The 17,273-nt window shown below is 42.5% G+C and overlaps 1 protein-coding gene across 4 annotated transcripts in view; it reads right to left on the bottom strand.

Annotated features, from left to right (window-relative positions):
• man2a2 (mannosidase, alpha, class 2A, member 2) overlaps nt 1–17,273 on the bottom strand; it is a 57,806-nt gene that overhangs the window by 25,686 nt on the left and 14,847 nt on the right. For all 4 annotated transcript variants that reach the window (XM_061772853.1, XM_061772852.1, XM_061772854.1 and 1 more), the window contains 6 exons: nt 11,395–11,566; nt 11,041–11,168; nt 10,607–10,780; nt 9,467–9,653; nt 1,197–1,374; nt 747–949 (listed from right to left, as the gene is read on the bottom strand). In XM_061772853.1, coding sequence (XP_061628837.1) covers nt 747–949; nt 1,197–1,374; nt 9,467–9,653; nt 10,607–10,780; nt 11,041–11,168; nt 11,395–11,566 — 1,042 coding nt within the window. The remainder of the gene's footprint in view (nt 1–746; nt 950–1,196; nt 1,375–9,466; nt 9,654–10,606; nt 10,781–11,040; nt 11,169–11,394; nt 11,567–17,273) is intronic.

Below are 17,273 nucleotides of genomic sequence, written 5' to 3'. Positions count from 1 at the left end.
AACTGGCCCATCACATTTAAACCATACACACTGATGTTCCAAACCACATTTTCTTATCAGGACTACCTTTGTACCTTTTAAACCTGCAAAGGATAGGTGCAGCAAGGCTTGTAAAAAAGGGATTATACAAAAACTATTTAAGTGATGGGCATTTTTGTGCATCAGTGAAGTGAAAAGATAACCGATTTTTTTTTTTTTTTTTTCTTGGAAATATCCTAACATTGTCCTTAATTTTGGGTGAACAATTTATGAATATTCATGAAAAGAACAGGTACATATATAGGAAGGTTTACAGTAGCTGACGCACTGGTTGTTTTAAATTTGTGCAGTTCCTGAGTCGGTGGTCTAATGACATGGGTAGGAACACACTACATTTACTCCGATACAGTTACTCAAGTAGCATTTGGACAAATTGTACTTGTCAGAGCAGTTTTAATGCATCATACTTTTTCTTGAGTATTTATGTTAAGAAGAAAAGGTACTCTACCCACCTTTGTCTACTGAGGGCTAGATTTATTTCCTTGCCAAAGAACAGAACACAAAACTGACAAAATAGGAAACATTCCAGGGTCATACCATCTAATCTATGTCTGTCTATGTAAGATAGGAACGATGTGTGTGGCACACGTAAAGTTTGTCTGCAGTGCATGCAAAGAATTTTTTTTCTTGTTGGACAGCTAACACACGCAAAGCACAGGTTGTAGGTGAGAGTGAGGTGATGTGATGTGCAAATGAAGCTGCCCAACCTAAGGTGTGACTCGATGACACGATCCAAGCTCTTATAAAAGGGCCGGGATGTAAAGTAACCAGTCCAGTAGTGGTCTTCGCGGTCCGCATAGGCAAAGAAATCCCCACTGAGCACAGGAAAGTCTGCAGGTCGGGATCCTTGGGCCACTCCATAGGACTTATACAGCGCATTGAAGTAGTCTGTTAGAGTTCCAAACTGAGCCTAAAGGAGTAGGCAGAGATGCGTGAAAAAGTCAAACCAAAGAAAATACCTTACTTAAACAAAACGCTGAACAGCACAAAAAGAAAAATGTGTAAGACTTTCTGGGCTCTGAACTAAACACTGAGCTATGACATCTTCTGGTTCCTCAGCAAGCTTAAATACTGATTACTGTTATAATTATTCATTACGATCTAAACGTTTTTACTGTACATTCAAATACTTGACAGTTACCAAACTACTTTCTCACCTTGACATGCATCTCAGGGTGGGAATTCATGTAATCGAAGAGCTTCTGATAGTTGATATACTGCTGGTCCCACTCCAAGGGCTTGTCGTAACGGAAGTCATCCCCCAGAGGGATGAGAAGCACCTTGCTCCGGTAAAGTTTGGACTTTTTGCGATACTGATCCAGGAGGAGTTGTGCCCTGAATTAGAAGAAAAAAAACAATGAAGCAGACACCCAGTGCAGTCTTCAACACCAGCTTTCTACAGAATTATTAGATGTATTATTGTTTATACACGGTGCTCAAAAAATCTGTAAAAATGTTTTAGTATGACTTTGGTAAACTACGAAGCCAGATTGTTGGAGCATTACAGCTACTGTAGTGAGGAGCCTCGTGGAGTAATACTGACTGTGCTTCAACATAATATTATGGTGTGTGTATAAGTGACTTATCTGACTGTTTTGGTTCGCTTAATGCGGCTTATAATCTGGTGCGCCTGATGTTTGAAAATATACACATTCATTGATAGTGTGCCTTTATAATCCAGTGTGCTTTATAGTCCGAAAAATACGGTACACAATACGTGGGAGATATTTGCCATTATCTCCCGTGACGTGCACTCAGAAAGGTTATTTCCAGTGAGGCAAAAAACTATTTAGTCAGCCACCATTTGTGCAAGTTCTCCCACTTAAAAAGATGAGGGAGGCCTGTAATTTTCATCATAGGTATACCTCACCTATGAAAGACAAAATGAGAAAGAAAAAAAAAATGCAGAAAATCACAGTCTGATTTTGAAAGAATTTATTAGCAAATAATGGTGGAAGATAAGCATTTGGTCAATACAGTGGGTACGGAAAGTATTCAGACCCCCTTAAATTTTTCACGTTTTGTTTTGTTGCAGCCATTTGCTAAAATCATTTAAGTTCACTTTCGCCCCATTAATGTACACACAGCACCCCATATTGACAGAAAAAAAACAAATTGTTGAAATTTTTGCAGATTTATTAAAGAAAAACTGAAATATCACACAGCCGTAAGTATTCAGACCCTTTGCTATGACATTCATATTTAACTCGGTCAAGCCAGAGCTGCATTTCTTCTGATCATCCTTGAGATGGTTCTACACCTTCATTGGAGTCCAGCTGTGTTTGATTATACTGATTGGACTAGATTAGGAAAGCCACACACCTGTCTATATAAGACCTTACAGCGCACAGTGCATGTCAGAGCAAATGAGAATCATGAGGTCAAAGGAACTGCCTGAAAAGCTCAGAGACAGAATTGGGGCAAGGCACAGATCTGGCCAAATCACTGCTGCGTTTAAGGTACCTAAGAGCACAGTGGGCTTCATAATCCTTAAATAGACATTTGGGATGACCAGAAACCTTCCTAGAGCTGGCCGTTCAGCCAAACTGAGCAATCGGGGAAAAGAGGTAAAGATGAACCCAAAGAGCACTGTGGCTGAGCTCTAGAGATGCAGTTGGGAGATGGGAGAATGTTCTAGAAAGTCAACCATCACTGCAGCCCTCCACCAGTCAGGGCTTTATGGCAGAGTGGCCCGACAGAAGCCTCTCCTCAGTGCAAGACACATGAAAGCCCACATGGAGTTTCCTAAAAAAAAAAAAAACACCCGAAGGACTCAAAGATGGTGAGAAATAAGATTCTCTGGTCTGATGAGACCAAGATAGAGCTTTTTGGCCTTAATTCTAAGCGGTATGTGTGGAGAAAACCAGGCACCGCTCATCACCTGTCCAATACAGTCAACAGTGAATCATGGTGGTGGCAGCATCATGCTGTGGGGGTGTTTTACAGCTGCAGGGACAGGACGACTTGTTGCAATCGAAGGAAAGATGAATGCGGCCAAGTACAGGGATATCCTGGACGAAACCTTCTCTAGAGTGCTCAGGACCTCAGACTGTGCCGAAGGTTCATCTTCCAACAAGACAATGACCCTAAGCGCACAGCGAAAATAACGAAGGAGTGGCTTCAGACCAACTCCGTGACTGTTCTTGAATGGCCCAGCCTGAGCCCTGACTTTGAGCATCTCTGGAGAGACCCAAAAATGGCTGTCCACCAAGGTTCACCATCCAACCTGACAGAACTGGAGAGGATCCCCAAATCCAGATATGAAAAACTTGTTGCATCATTCCCAAAAAGACTCATGGCCGTATTAGCTTAAAAAGGTGCTTCTACTAAATACTGAGCAAAGGGTCTGAATACTTATGGCTGTGTGATATTTGAGTTTTTCTTTTTTAATAAATCTGCAAAAACTTCAACGATTAAATTTTTTTCTGTCAATATGGGGTGCTGTGTGTACGTTGAGAAAAAAAATGAACTTAAATGATTTTAGCAAATGGCTCCAATATAACAAAGAGTGACAAATTTAAGGGGGTCTGAATACTTCCTGTACCCACTGTATACCCTTTATTGGCAATGACAGAGGTCAAACATTTTCTGTTAAGTCTTCACAAGGTTTTCACACACAGTTGCTGGTATTTTGGCCCATTCCTCCATGCAGATCTCCTCTAGAGCAGTGATATTTGGGGGCTGTCGCTGGGTAACACAGACTTTCAACTCCCTCCAAAGATCTTCTATGGGGTTGACATCTGGAGACTGGCTAGGCCACTACAGGACCTTGAAATGCTTCTTACAAGCTTCTACTCCTTCGTTGCCCGGGCGGTGTGTTTGGGATCATTGTCATGCTGAAAGACCCAGCCACATTTCATCTTCAATGCCCTTGCTGATGGAAGGAGGTTTTCACTCAAAATCTCATGACACATGGGCCCATTCATTCTTTCCTTTCCACAGATCAGTCGTCCTGGTCCCTTTGCAGAAAAACAGCCCCAAAGCATGATGTTTCCACCCCCATGCTTCACAGTACGTATGGTGTTCTTTGGATGCAACTCAGCATTCTTCTTCCTCCAAACACAATAAGTTGAGTTTTTACCAAAAAGTTCTATTTTGTTTTTATCTGACCATATGACGTTCTCCCAATCGTCTTCTTGATCATCCAAATGCTCTCTAGCAAACTTCAGATGGACCTAGACAGGTTCTGGCTTAAGCAGGGGGACACGTCTGGCACTGTAGGATTTGAGTCCCTGGCGGTGTAGTGTGTTACTGATGGTAGCCTTTGTTACGTTGGTCCCAGCTCCCTGCAGGTCATTCACTAGGCCCCCCCTTGTGGTTCTGGGATTTTTCTTCACCATTCTTGTGATCGTTTTGACCACACGGGGTGAGACCTTGCGTGGAGCCCCAGATCGAGGGAGATTATCAGTGGTCTTGTATGTCTTCCATTTTCTAATAATTGCTCCCACAGTTGATTTCGTCACACCAAGCTGCTTACCTATTGCAGATTCAGTCTTCCCAGCCTGATGCAGGTCTACAATTTTGTTTCTGGTGTCCTTTAACAGCTCTTTGGTCTTGGCCATAGTGTAGTTTGGACTGTGACTGTTTGAGGTTGTGCACAGGTGTCTTTTATACTGATAACGACTTCAAACAGGTGCTATTAATACAGGTAACGAGTGGAGGACAGAGGAGCCTCTTGAAGAAGTTACAGGTCTGTGAGAGCCAGAAATCTTGCTTGGTTGTCGGTGACCAAACACTTATTTTCCACCATAATTTGCTAATAAATTCTTTAAAAATCAATGTAATTTTCTGGATTTTTTTTTCTCATTTTGTCTCTCATAGGTGAGGTATACCTATGATAAAAATTAAAGACCTGTCATTTTTAGTGGGAGAACTTGCACAATTGGTGGCTGACTAAATCTTTTTTGCCCCACTGTATAGCTCCCAAAAGCCACCTATTGTGCCTACAGGACTTGGACTTCCTGCGGCTTCTGAGAAAGCATGGCCTGCCACAGGAGCTGCTGAGGCAGTTCTACACAGCGGTCATCGAATCAGTCCTGTGTTCTTCCATCACAGTCTGGTGCTGCTATAAAAAAGGACAAACTCCGACTGCAACGGACAATCAAAACTGCTGAAAGGATTGGCGGTAGCCCCCTACCCACCCTTGAGGACTTGCACGCTGCCAGAACTAAGACAGGAGTGTGCAAAATCCTCTCAGAGCCTCCACATCCCGGTCACCAGCTCTTCCAGCTCCTTCCCTCAGGTAGGCGCTACCGATCAATGCAAACTAGAAATAGCAGACATTCCAACAGCGTCTTCCCTCTTGTGATCAACTTCTTAAACACCTAACCTACAATTCCATTGCAACATGCTGGCAATTTTTTTGTCTTGAGTTTGTTGTCACATTTCTGTCGGGCCAATTATGTATTACTCATGCACTCACTGTAGTAATCTCGCCACGCTGCACTATTTGCATATTTGTTGTTGACCAATACTTGCATATCATGCCAGAGTAGCATCTGCTCCATTTGCACACTGACTGAGGAGTATCTGCAACATTTGCACAATCAACATTGTCCCAAATTATCGCACTACTCGCTTGAAGTCTCGGCGCCCTTTGCACAATGGTCATTGCACCGGACTATTGTAATATTAGTAATTCGAACTGCTCTAAGTGCTAGAGGACTCTGCATCTTTTTGCACAATTGTTTTTTGTCAATGTCTTTGTCTCCAAAGTGTTCTGTAAATTGACTCTCTGTTGTACTAGAGCAGCTCCAACTACCGGAGACAAATTCCTTGTGTGTTTTGGACATACTTGGCAAATAAAGATGATTCTGATTCTGATTACCAGATAACTAGCAACCCTTTATTGCTCAGTGACTGTTTTTTTTTTGTCAATGTCTTTATGTCTCAAAAGTGTTCTCTGTCAATTGACTCTGTCGTCGTACTAGAGCGGCTCCAATTACCGGAGACAAATTCCTTGTTTTTTGGACATACTTTTTTGGACTATTGTATGTTTTTTGGACATACAATAGTCGGTCCGGTATGCTGAATGCAGTTGTTCTCCAGAAAATAAGTGATTCTCCATGTGTGGCACAGTGGACCCCTGCTATTCAAGGAGAATAGTACATTGGCTGACGGGGGCAAAAGCACTACAAACGGCCTCATGCGCCATAGCAGGAATGACGCAAGATGAAAAACACACAAGCACATAAAACTACTGCAAAAGAAAAATGCTGCAAGAAAAAAATGTTGCAATCATAAAAAAAGCAAAATAAAAATGCTGCAATCACAGAAAACAACCGCAAAATAAAAATGCTGAAAGCTAAAATTTTTGTAATCATAAAAAACAACAGCAAAGGAAAAATGCTGCAAACGCAAAACCCACAAGAATCCCAAATAACTACAAGAGAGAAACGCAAGTCCGCCAGGCCACGAGCAGGCGTGACCTCCACGACGGACCAGTCCTGTGAGACCAAAGCCACCACCGAAAGGTATGTATTGGTAGATACGACACTGCCATTTTCAGCTCCATGAAGCTAAACTAGCGAGGTCAAAGTCACTGCATTGCACGTTGCATTCCAGCGAGGAAATCAAAAGACCAAGGCCAGCATATTGTGCTGCATACGATTGAACGCAGTACAGTTACGACAAGGGAACTGGGAGCCCGTTTCACATACTATTCAGACCCCCTTAAATTTTTCAATCTTTGTTATATTGCAGCCATTTGCTAAAAAAAAGTTCTTTTTTTCCCCTCAATGTACACACAGCACCCCATATTGACAGAAAAAAAATAATTGTTGAAATTTTGGCAGATTTATTAAGAAAGAAAAACGGAAATATCACACAGCCATAAGTATTCAGACCCTTTTCTATGACACTCATTTAACTTGGGTGCTGTCCATTTCTTCAGATCATCCTTGAGATGGTTCTTCACCTTCATTGGAGTCCAGCTGTGTTTTATTATACTGATTGGACTTGATTAGGAAAGCCACACACCTGTCTATATACAGTGGGTACTTTTGAGCTAATACAACACCATGCTTCACTGTTGGGACTGTATTGGACAGGTGATTAGCAGTGCCTGGTTTTCTCTAATACCACTCGTGAGTCGCAGACTCCCTGTAGTGGTATGCGAGTCACTGCCAAAGTACAGTTCAGTTGTATTTAACTTTTTAGTGTAATCCATTGCATTACATTTTTAAGATCAATTTTAATTGAACCATTCAAGGTTTTTTTTGCCTATATTTAAGCACAGTGAATCTGCATAATGTTATAATGGTTTACAATGTTAATGTCTGTGTAGATTCTCAGTCATCCAGGTCATGGTAATCTGCAAAGGTTGACTCAAGGCAACTGGACTGTTCTTGTTTGTTGAATAAATTTCATCTTTAATCCAAAAGGCTTCTTCAGTTCTAAATATTAGGTGTGGGCGTCTCCTTATTTATGACTCGGTGGGCAGTGTTGTACCTCAATGAATTCAATAAATGAAAGTTCATGAACTAGTTCATATTTTGGACAAACGTAAACTGAAGTTCATTTCTGCCTGATGAACCTTATTGAGAACACACTCATTCTGGCGTCTGAGCAGTTTTCGAACAAAAGTGCATTTTCATTCAAAATGCCAGGTTTTGTTAGGGAATTCGAGGACAAAAAAACATCTGAACACAGCCCAACTGAAGCAATTTAATGATACCTAGGGAAATCTGTGAAGGTGCTTTTGAGTTTAGTAGATGATTAGTGTGTGACACTCAGTTGAAAACATGTATGGCCTCCAAAATTTGGGATGATTTCTTCACAGTATTCTAATTTTTGGAATTCCTGATTTTGTGGGTTTTTAACCCACGAAGGGTTTTATGAGCTGGAAGCCCAAATTATGTAAAAATACACAAATAAATACTTGAAATTGTTTAATTTGTGGGCCCTGCATCTATAATCTATGAAAGTTTAACTTTTTGAATGGAAATTATGGAAATGAACTTTTTCATGATATTCAAATTTTTGGGAAAGGGTCTGTATACGAGCCTTCATATGTCAGGGGATAAACACCGTATTTGGCAACCTATTCAGTGAGGCCGCCATGCATGTTTTATATGTGCGAGGTGCGTTCAGGGACACTCCATAAATGGGAGGGAATGTGTTCTTTGTTGGGAAAATTACACACTGTCACAATATGGAATATATTTTGTTTTGTAATAGAAGACTAGATAAGATAAAATCCTTTAATATAGTCAATATATAAAAAAAATATATATATATATAAAAAAAGACCATCCAAGCATCAAGTATTTCATGTTTTTGAGATTGTAGCGTGAAAGCTGCAGCTGGCTACTAGTGTGGCCTGAATAGGTGACAACAATGGGGAAATTAAATGGCAATATTTTGAGGGTAATAGCCCGTCAGCACCAGACAGCATTGAAAAATAAAGAAACTATGAACTAGTTCATCTTTGGAACAGGGAACTCAGTTCAAAATTTTGAATTCTGAACGAGCTCATTTTTGGAACAATGAACTGAACTTTGAACTAGTTCGCGGAGAAAATGATCTCTCTCAACAGTGTCAGTGGGTGTGTCCCTTGGAGGTGGTCAACAATTGGATGTTGTTGTTGCCCGACCTGGATCCTGCATCATTCCTAAAAAGACTCATGGCTGTATTAGCTCAAAAGGGTGCTTCTACTAAATACTGAGCAAAGGTGTCTGTATACTTATGGCAGTGTGATATTTCAGTTTTTGTTTTTTAATAAATCTGCAAAAATTTCAACAATTCAGTTTTTTTCTGTCAATATGGGGTGCTGTGTGTACATTAATGAGAAAAAAAAATAACTGAAATGATTTTAGCAAATGGCTGGGAAAAAAAATGATTTTGGCAATATATGGCTGCAATATAACAAAGACTGAAAAATTTAAGGGGGTCTGAATACTTTCCACAGAGTAGAGCCGCTGCTCCTCCGCATTGAGAGGAGCCAGATTTGGTGGCTGGGGCATCTGATTCGGATGCCTCCCGGACGCCTCCCTGGTGAGGTGTTCCGGGCATGTCCCACCGGGAGGAGACCCCGGGGGACGACCCAGGACACGCTGGAGAGACTACATCCTTCGGCTGGCCTGGGAACACCTCGGGATCCCCCCGGAAGAGCTAGATGAAGTGGTTGGGGAGAGGGAAGTCTGGGCATCCCTGCTGAAGCTACTGCCCCCGCGACCCGACCCGGATAAGCGGTAGAAAATGGATGGATGAATACTTTCCGTACCCACTGTACATTTTCTTAAGTGGTACAACAAGTTAGAGAACCACTGATTTAAACTAAATAGTCCAGTTGAAACAAAGTTGTGAGAACAAACTATGCAACAGACTGTTCCCAATTAGACAAATCACAAATGAGATGAGTATGGAGAAATAATTATCATTCATTAATATATCAAGTTGCAACAGAAATTCAATTTAGCAGACTCACCTCTCTGCTACATTTTCCTCCACCACAGTCTTGGGTGGCACTTTCCATGGACAATTGATTCGACCACCAGGTAGCCTCTTGAAGTCAAACTGGCAGCAGATCTTTGGATCAGGCCCACATGTATGAGGAACATCATAGCTGTAGAAGGGCATCATGTGGCAAAAGATGTCTGAATTGGATCCAGTGTCTGTAAAGGTGGCACAAGTAAAAATATTAGCTTGGAAAAAGAAGATCTATGTTAAAGCAAAAGGCCCTTATTTAAGTACAGTATAAGGAAAAATGCTGAGGGAACTTCTTTAATAACAGTTTAACAGCATTTCAGAGCCTTTTACTTAATACATAGTGTATGCGGCACAGTGGGCGACTGGTTAGCACGTCTGCCTCACAGTTCTGAGGATCCGGGCTGAAATCCAGTGTGGAGTTTGCATATTCTCCCCGTGCCTGTGTGGGTTTTCTCTGGGTAGTCCGGTTTCCTCCGACATTCCAAAAACATGCATGGTAGGTTAACTGAAGACCCTAAATTGTCCACAGGTATGAATGTGAGTGCGAATGGTTGTTTGTCTATGTGTGCCCTGCGATTGGCAGGCGGCCATTTCAGGGTGTACCCCGCCTCGCACAGAGCCAGCTAAGAGAGGCGCCAGCACGCCCGCGACCCTAGTGAGGATAAGCGGAACGTAAGATGAATGAATAATCATCTCCAGTACAATGAAATTACTCCTTGCATCTTCTGTATTTACTTTGCACTGTAACAGTTCTTTAACCTCGTTGTTGATCTGGTGCAGGTAATTTCATTAGTCTCTGATGAGTCTGCTGCACCATTTGATCTATTTTGTCACTGTTTCAGCTCCCTGCTGGTTGTCAAACTTGAATGAAGCTTGTGTGTACAGCTTTTCAGACAAGCATGAATGTCAGCAGATGAGAAAAAGCACTTCGGAGAGGAAGCAGCAGTCTGCTAGATTATGCTGGTCATTTGACTGATAGTAAAAGCCTTTGTCCTTCTATGTTCAGGAAGCTAGTGAGGATAAGCGGTGTGGAAAATGGACAGACTTAACAATCCACATGTATTATTAGGGTGAATAATGATGATAGTTCAACTCCCTGAAGTTGTAATGTACTGTATCCTGGCTGTGCTGCACTCACCCCAGGGCTGCCGCCACATAAACTCCAAGTTGCGTGTGGCAGAAAAATGCTTTTTTACTGAGTAGTGGACCCTCTGGATGAGCATGCTAGTCAGGTTGGCTCTCTTCAGCACATAGGCCATAGTGGAGCTGTGACCAAAGGGGTCTATTGCCCATCCGCTGTGGGGTGTTGCCCCTGTAACAGAACAGTAAAGCAGTATTTTGTAATTGGAATACCTTTCTCATCCGTTAGGGAACAGTGAATAGGTGTCAACAACTGTTGGGTGAGAAGCTTAAGCTAAATGTTGCCTTACAAAATTTCATAATGAAACACTGACTGGGTTAGAGTTGCACTAGTGAGTGACACAGTTATACAGATCAACTATCTCACAGCACGAGGGAAGACTATAGAACATTTAAGCATAAAGTTGAGCGTTTTTAATGTATCTAATGCACCTATGTTTCTCTCTAGCCACTGATGTCCCTCAATAAGCTGGTCTATCATGGCGAAGTAGTGAACGTTGGCTTCATCTGTCATCACCCAGCCTCCTGTCACAAATTCTAGCTGTCCTTCGAGGATCAGTCTGTTGAACAGAGGATTACAAAAAGGTGAAAATAATCCTGCCCTGAAGTGCAAGAATCACATTATCCAGATGACAGGCTATTTTAAGAATATTCACAATCTGCAAGTGTGTATAACGCATTGTGCAAAACACTGTACGAGTCTCAAATAGCAGAACCATCTCGGCTAGTTTTAGGATTTAGCTGGCGGAATTGAAAAATTGAACGCTTCATTGAGCAGTGACTCACTTGCGCGCAGCCTCCTGCTTTTGTGCATCCGCACTCTCCCACCACTTGGAGAAGAAGGATATCTCAGACCAGATGAACTTCCTGCGGGGATCCTCGGCGAGCTTCACCACCATGTTGTTTAAAATATGCTGCGTCTGGTCTGTGAAGTACTTGTCAAAAGTCTTAATCCAACCTAACAAGAAGATAGTTGGTAGTAGTCAAGTAGTCAGACAAATGGCCTATGTGCTACTGCCGCAAAAAAAAGAAAACAGAAAAAAGCTACGAAAATAGTGAAGGGAAAAGTGCTGCAAATGATCAAAAATAAGGCTCATGATTTATTTAAGTCGAGTTGTTCTTGCCAGAAAGTTATTTGGCAGAGTCAGGCTTTATATTCGCTCTTGAGTTCAAGGCATTGCAAAGAAGTACTATTTCTATAAATATCCTGTAGTTTTTTTAGTTAGAAAACTACGTCTTCTCAAAATGCTGCAGCTAAAAGCAATAACTGTGAACACTCCAAGTCTAAATCCCATTAGATTTGTTGCTTAAACAATGCTATAATTACAATTTATCCGTATACCTGTCCAACTAACAACTGTTTTAAGATGTCAAAATGACTGTGAAAAAGGTAATTAAAACAACAGCAGTGGCCTAACTTGCACAGTACTACTGTATGTCTATATACTTAAAAAAAAAATATTTATACCAATGTTGGTGTCATGAGGGCTTTGCTCCCCCAAATACCTCCCCTTCCTTGCCTTCTGCAGTGAAGCCTTTTTACAAAAAATTTTTTTGTATCTGTGTAAAGCATTTTATTTAAGACACTAACAGTGAGATAAATGTAAAAAAAAAAAAATTAAAATAAAAAAAATAAAGAATAAAGCGCACACAACACGCACGCACACACGCACGCCGCATTTAAGTGTACAGGAACACAAATGAAACTTCAGTTTGTCATTGCATGTTTGAGACTTTTGGATTGATTACACTTCATTAAAAACAGTTAATATCTTTACATTCGCTTCTATTATAGTTGTTTAGGACTATATTTTACACAGACATGCACAATAAGACAAAAATCAACAAATTCTCTTCACGCAGAAAAACATTTATTTACACCGCTCAATTTGCCTCATTTCTTTGCTTTTTTGTTTTGGCCTCCAACTTGAGCCAAGGCCCATCTCCCCCTGCATCTGACGCCTGCTTCAAGCTGTGCCACATGAATAGCATCCTCCTCTTTAAACACGCTCAGTCTGGAAAATAATTGACTGAAATCATTGTCTGTTACACTTCATTTTTCACTATTACCAACTTCAAAGGCTAATCCCAAATGCAAAATATTAAGTGCAATATTTTTCTGTTTTTATTGACCATTTCTGAATTTGAAGTTAGTTCATTCTGTGTTGTGACATAATCCCTAACATTGCTCCGTCGCTTAATACATTTAACATTAACATCCGTAAACTAATTAGATAATTGTAGGCGCGTTTCCTAATTAATACAAGATGTACTAGTGGATCAGTTCTTGTCACCGATGATACGTGTGCTTTGCACTTCCTCTGGGACCACAACCAGGGCCAAAAGTAGCGAGCGACATTTAGATCATTGTAATGGAGTAAAAGTAGAGTTACCGCAAGCTGCCAGCGTTCAAGAAGTAGGAAACAAACTATGACGACAGCGACGGCGACCTCCCTCCCCACCCTCCCCAACTCATCGGATCTATACGATTCACATAAACGGCCTATTTGGAGTTAAAAACGTCGAATTTCGCTGAAAGGCGATTGAATTGCATGTATGTTTACAAACCTGTCTTTTTCAAAAATGTTTTTTAAAAACCGGTGTCTTTTGAGGGACTGGAATGGATTATTTAATTGCATTTCCATTCATTTGAATGGAGGTTAGGGTTTTTTTTTAAGATAAGAGCATGGTCACAGAACAAAAAAAACTCGTATCTCAAAGCACCACTCTACTGTATACATGCAGCTGATGGCCATGCCAAGTGTGGACTAAAGCCCAGTATACACAAGTATTTTTCAAATCTTCAAAGATTATCTGTGAGAGACCCCCACACAATGACGATTTAAAAAAAAAAAAAATAAATTAAAAAAAAAAAAAAAGATAATCTCGACACGGGACACCAGACATATAAAGAAATCTGACATTTCGGGTGATTTTGGATTGGCATCTCAAACATAGAAATGGACAAAAGACACTCCAACCACAATTTGCAATTCGAACACGAAAACACGCCAGAAGTCGCCATCCCGGAACTGTACACGGAGTTAAGCGGTTTTGGTGTCATTAAAGTCGACAGAAAGAACGACTGGCCCCTATGTACTTAATTATCACGTCTCATTTCATTTCTAACGAGTGGGAATTCGTGTCAAGTGTTCTGCAGACTAGAGCCCCCTACACAGAAGCCACACACTGAGGGAGTAATATAGCGAAGTTGTTGTCAGACAATAAATTAATGGGCTTTGCTGAAGAAAGTACAGGTACTGGCTTGTCTCACAATGCCAAAAACATGCTACTGAATTAGGTATTACTTAAATACCCTTCAGATAATAATAGTAAACCTAATAAGTAAAGAAATATTGTTAAGTATGCATGCATTTTACTTTTTCCAATACAGAGCTGTCATCGGATTTTAACTTTTGTACTCTGAAGGAACAAATGTTATTATTGTGCATTTTTTAATACAATTTCTAAGAGGAAATAATTTAAGTTTAGATTCACTTTACATTTTCAATGTTTATACACAATTGCGTTTTAAGATGTTATACCTGCAGAGGGTGGACCAATGTCCTATTAAACACTATGGATTAAGAGAGTAATGTCACTTAAATTAATATCTGAGTCAAGGCAGGTGAGCGAATACTTTTGGCAATATACAATATTTTTACATGGCATTAAAAATAAAAAATGTCAAAATTACTCTCAATTACGTGTGTATTTTTACTTCTTACTGAATTGATATCAGAACATTTAAATCAATATCGAATTGAAACGTAACCCTAAAGAATCGATATTGCATCGAATCACAACCTAAAGAATTGAAATCGAATCGTGAGGTTCTTAACAATGTCCAGCCCTAAGGGAGATGGTAACTACATGGCCCGCAACAAAAATGAGTGACACCCCTGCTGTATAGGCTTTTTTAGGATGCACATACAGTATATTGTACTTTATCACTAAACCATAAAGAAAGTGAGAGATAGAGCAGCAACCAAGGAAGAAGCGGACTGCTACAGAGGGGCTTATTTTGAGGCTTGTCCTCTGCTCCCATTCACGACATAAGTCGCATGGTACTTCCATCGCTTGCGTACTTCTTGGCGACAATGACTGCATGCTTCTCTTGTTCATCCAAAGTTACATTATGAATTACAAATACAGTGTTGCCTTGACCAACTATTTTAATTTGTTCAATGACCATGCTGTTATCTAAAAACTGGTATCTCAAAACATATTTCCTCATTACAATGAATGAAAATGCACATAATCCATTCCAGTTCTCACCCCCCAAAAAAAAGTATATAGTATATTATATATATATATAGTCATAAAATCGTAAAGCCTCACACACACAGCAGTTTCATTTGTGTTATGTACCTTTAAATGCACCGTCTTTCTGTCTGTCTCCTCTATCTCTCTCTAAACCCCCCCACTCTCCCTCACTACCTCCCACTTGCTCGAACCCCTTCCTCTTATGCTCCTGCTTAGAGCAGGAGGGCTGTGCCTCTGTGTGTCTCGTTAACGGTTATGTCCCAAAAACCTTTGTTTTATGTTTTTTTAAATGAGAAACCCTGTACTCAACACCCACATATGACAGTTCTTTCAGATTGTTATGCGAGCCGATCTGCTTTTGTGTGATTCCTCCTTATCCCATTAACCTGAATGGCTGGCGTCTTCGGCATCCATCCATCCATCCATTTTCTACCGCTTATCAGAGGTCGGGTCGCAGGGGCAGTAGTTTTAGCAGGGATGCCCAGACTTCTCTCTCCCCAGCCACTTCATCCAGCTCTTCCGGGAGGCGTTCCCAGGCCAGCCGATAGACGTAGTCGTCTCTCCAGCGTGTCCTGGGCTGTCCCCGAGGTCTCCTTCTGGTGGGACGTGCCTGGAACACCTCACCAGGGAGACGTCCGGGAGGCATCCAAATCAGATGCCCCAGCCACCTCATTTGTCTCCTCTCAATGTGGAGGAGCAGCAGCTCTACTCCGAGCTCTTCCCTGATGACCAAGCTTCTCACCCTCTCATTAAGGGAGAGCCCGGACACCCTGCGGAGGAAACTCATTTCGGCCGCTTGTATCCGGGATATTGTTCTTTCGGTCACGACCCACAGCTCGTGACCATAGGTGCGGGTAGGAACGTAGATCGACCGGTAAATTAAGAGCTTCGCTTTTCGGCTTAGCTCCTTCTTTACCACAACGGACCGATACAAAGTCCGCATCACTGCAGACGCTACACCGATCCGCCTGTCGATCTCCCGTTCCATTCTTCCCTCACAAGACCACTAGATACTTGAACTCCTCCACTTGGGGCAGGATCTCATCCCCGACCTGGAGAGGGCACGCCACCCTTTTCCGACTGACGATCATGTTCTCAGATTTAGAGGAGTTGATTCTCATCCCAGCCGCTTCACACTCGGCTGCGAACCGCTCCAGTGAGAGTTCGAGATCACGGCTTGATAAAGCCAACAGAACCACATCATCTGCAGAAAGCAGAAATGCAATTCTGAGGCTACCAAACTGGAGCCCCTCTATGCCTCAGCTGCCTATGGAACTTCTGTCCATAAAAGTTATGAGCAGAATCGGTGACAAAGGGCAGCCTTAGCGGAGTCCGACCCTCAACGGAAACGTGTCCGACTTACTGCCGGCAATGCGGACCAAACTCTGACAACGGTCGTACAAGGACCGAACAGCCCGTATCAGGGGGTTCGGTACCCCATACTCCCGAAGCACCCCCCCACAGGACTCCCCGAGGGACACGGTCGAACGCCTTCACCAAGTCCACAAAAAACATGTAGACTGGTTGGGCGAACTCCCATGCACCCTCGAGGATCCTGCCGAGGGTGTAGAGATGGTCCACTGTTCCACGGCCAGGACGAAAACCACACTGCTCCTCCTGAATCTGAGATTCGACTTCCCGACAGACCCCTGAATAGACCTTACCAGGGAGGCTGAAGAGTGTGATCACCCTGTAGTTGGAACACACCTCCAGCCACCACCCCAGTCTGCCAATCCAGAGGCACTGTCCCCGATGTCCATGCGATGTTTCAGAGGCGTGTCAACCAGGACAGCCCCACAACATCCAGAGCCTTTAGGAACTCCAGGCAAATCTCATCCACCCCCGTGGCCTTGCCACCGAGGCACTTTTTAACCACCTCAGTGACCTCAACCCCAGAGATAGGAGAGCCCGCCTTAGAGAACCCAGACTCTGCTTCCTCTCATGGGAAGGCGTGTCCGTGGAATTGAGGAGGTCTTCGAAGTATTCTCCCCACCGACTCACAACGTCCCGAGTGCACTTCTTCCCCCTCCTGAGACGCCGGATGTGGACCAGAATTTCCTCAAAGCTGTCCGGAAGTCTTTCTCCATGGCCTCACCGAACTCCTCCCAAACCCGAGTTTTTGTTTTAGCGACCACCAAAGATGCATTCCGTTTGGCCAGCCGGTACCCATCAGCTGCCTGAGGAGTCCCGCAGGCTAAAAAGGCCCGATAGGACTCCTTCTTCAGCTTGACAGCATCAATCACCGTTGGTGTCCCACCAACTGGTTCGGGGATTGCCGCCATGACAGGCACCGACCACCTTACGGCCACAGCTCCGGTCGGCCGCCTCAGCAATTGAGGCGCGGAACATGGCCCACTCGGACTCGATGTCCACTGCCTCACCCGGAACATGAGCAAAGT

Source organism: Phyllopteryx taeniolatus, chromosome 5 (genome assembly GCF_024500385.1).
Source record: "Phyllopteryx taeniolatus isolate TA_2022b chromosome 5, UOR_Ptae_1.2, whole genome shotgun sequence".
In the NCBI taxonomy this organism is placed as follows: domain Eukaryota; kingdom Metazoa; phylum Chordata; class Actinopteri; order Syngnathiformes; family Syngnathidae; genus Phyllopteryx; species Phyllopteryx taeniolatus.
Note: the sequence above shows the minus strand (reverse complement) of the source record. Positions and strands in the feature narration are given on the sequence as shown.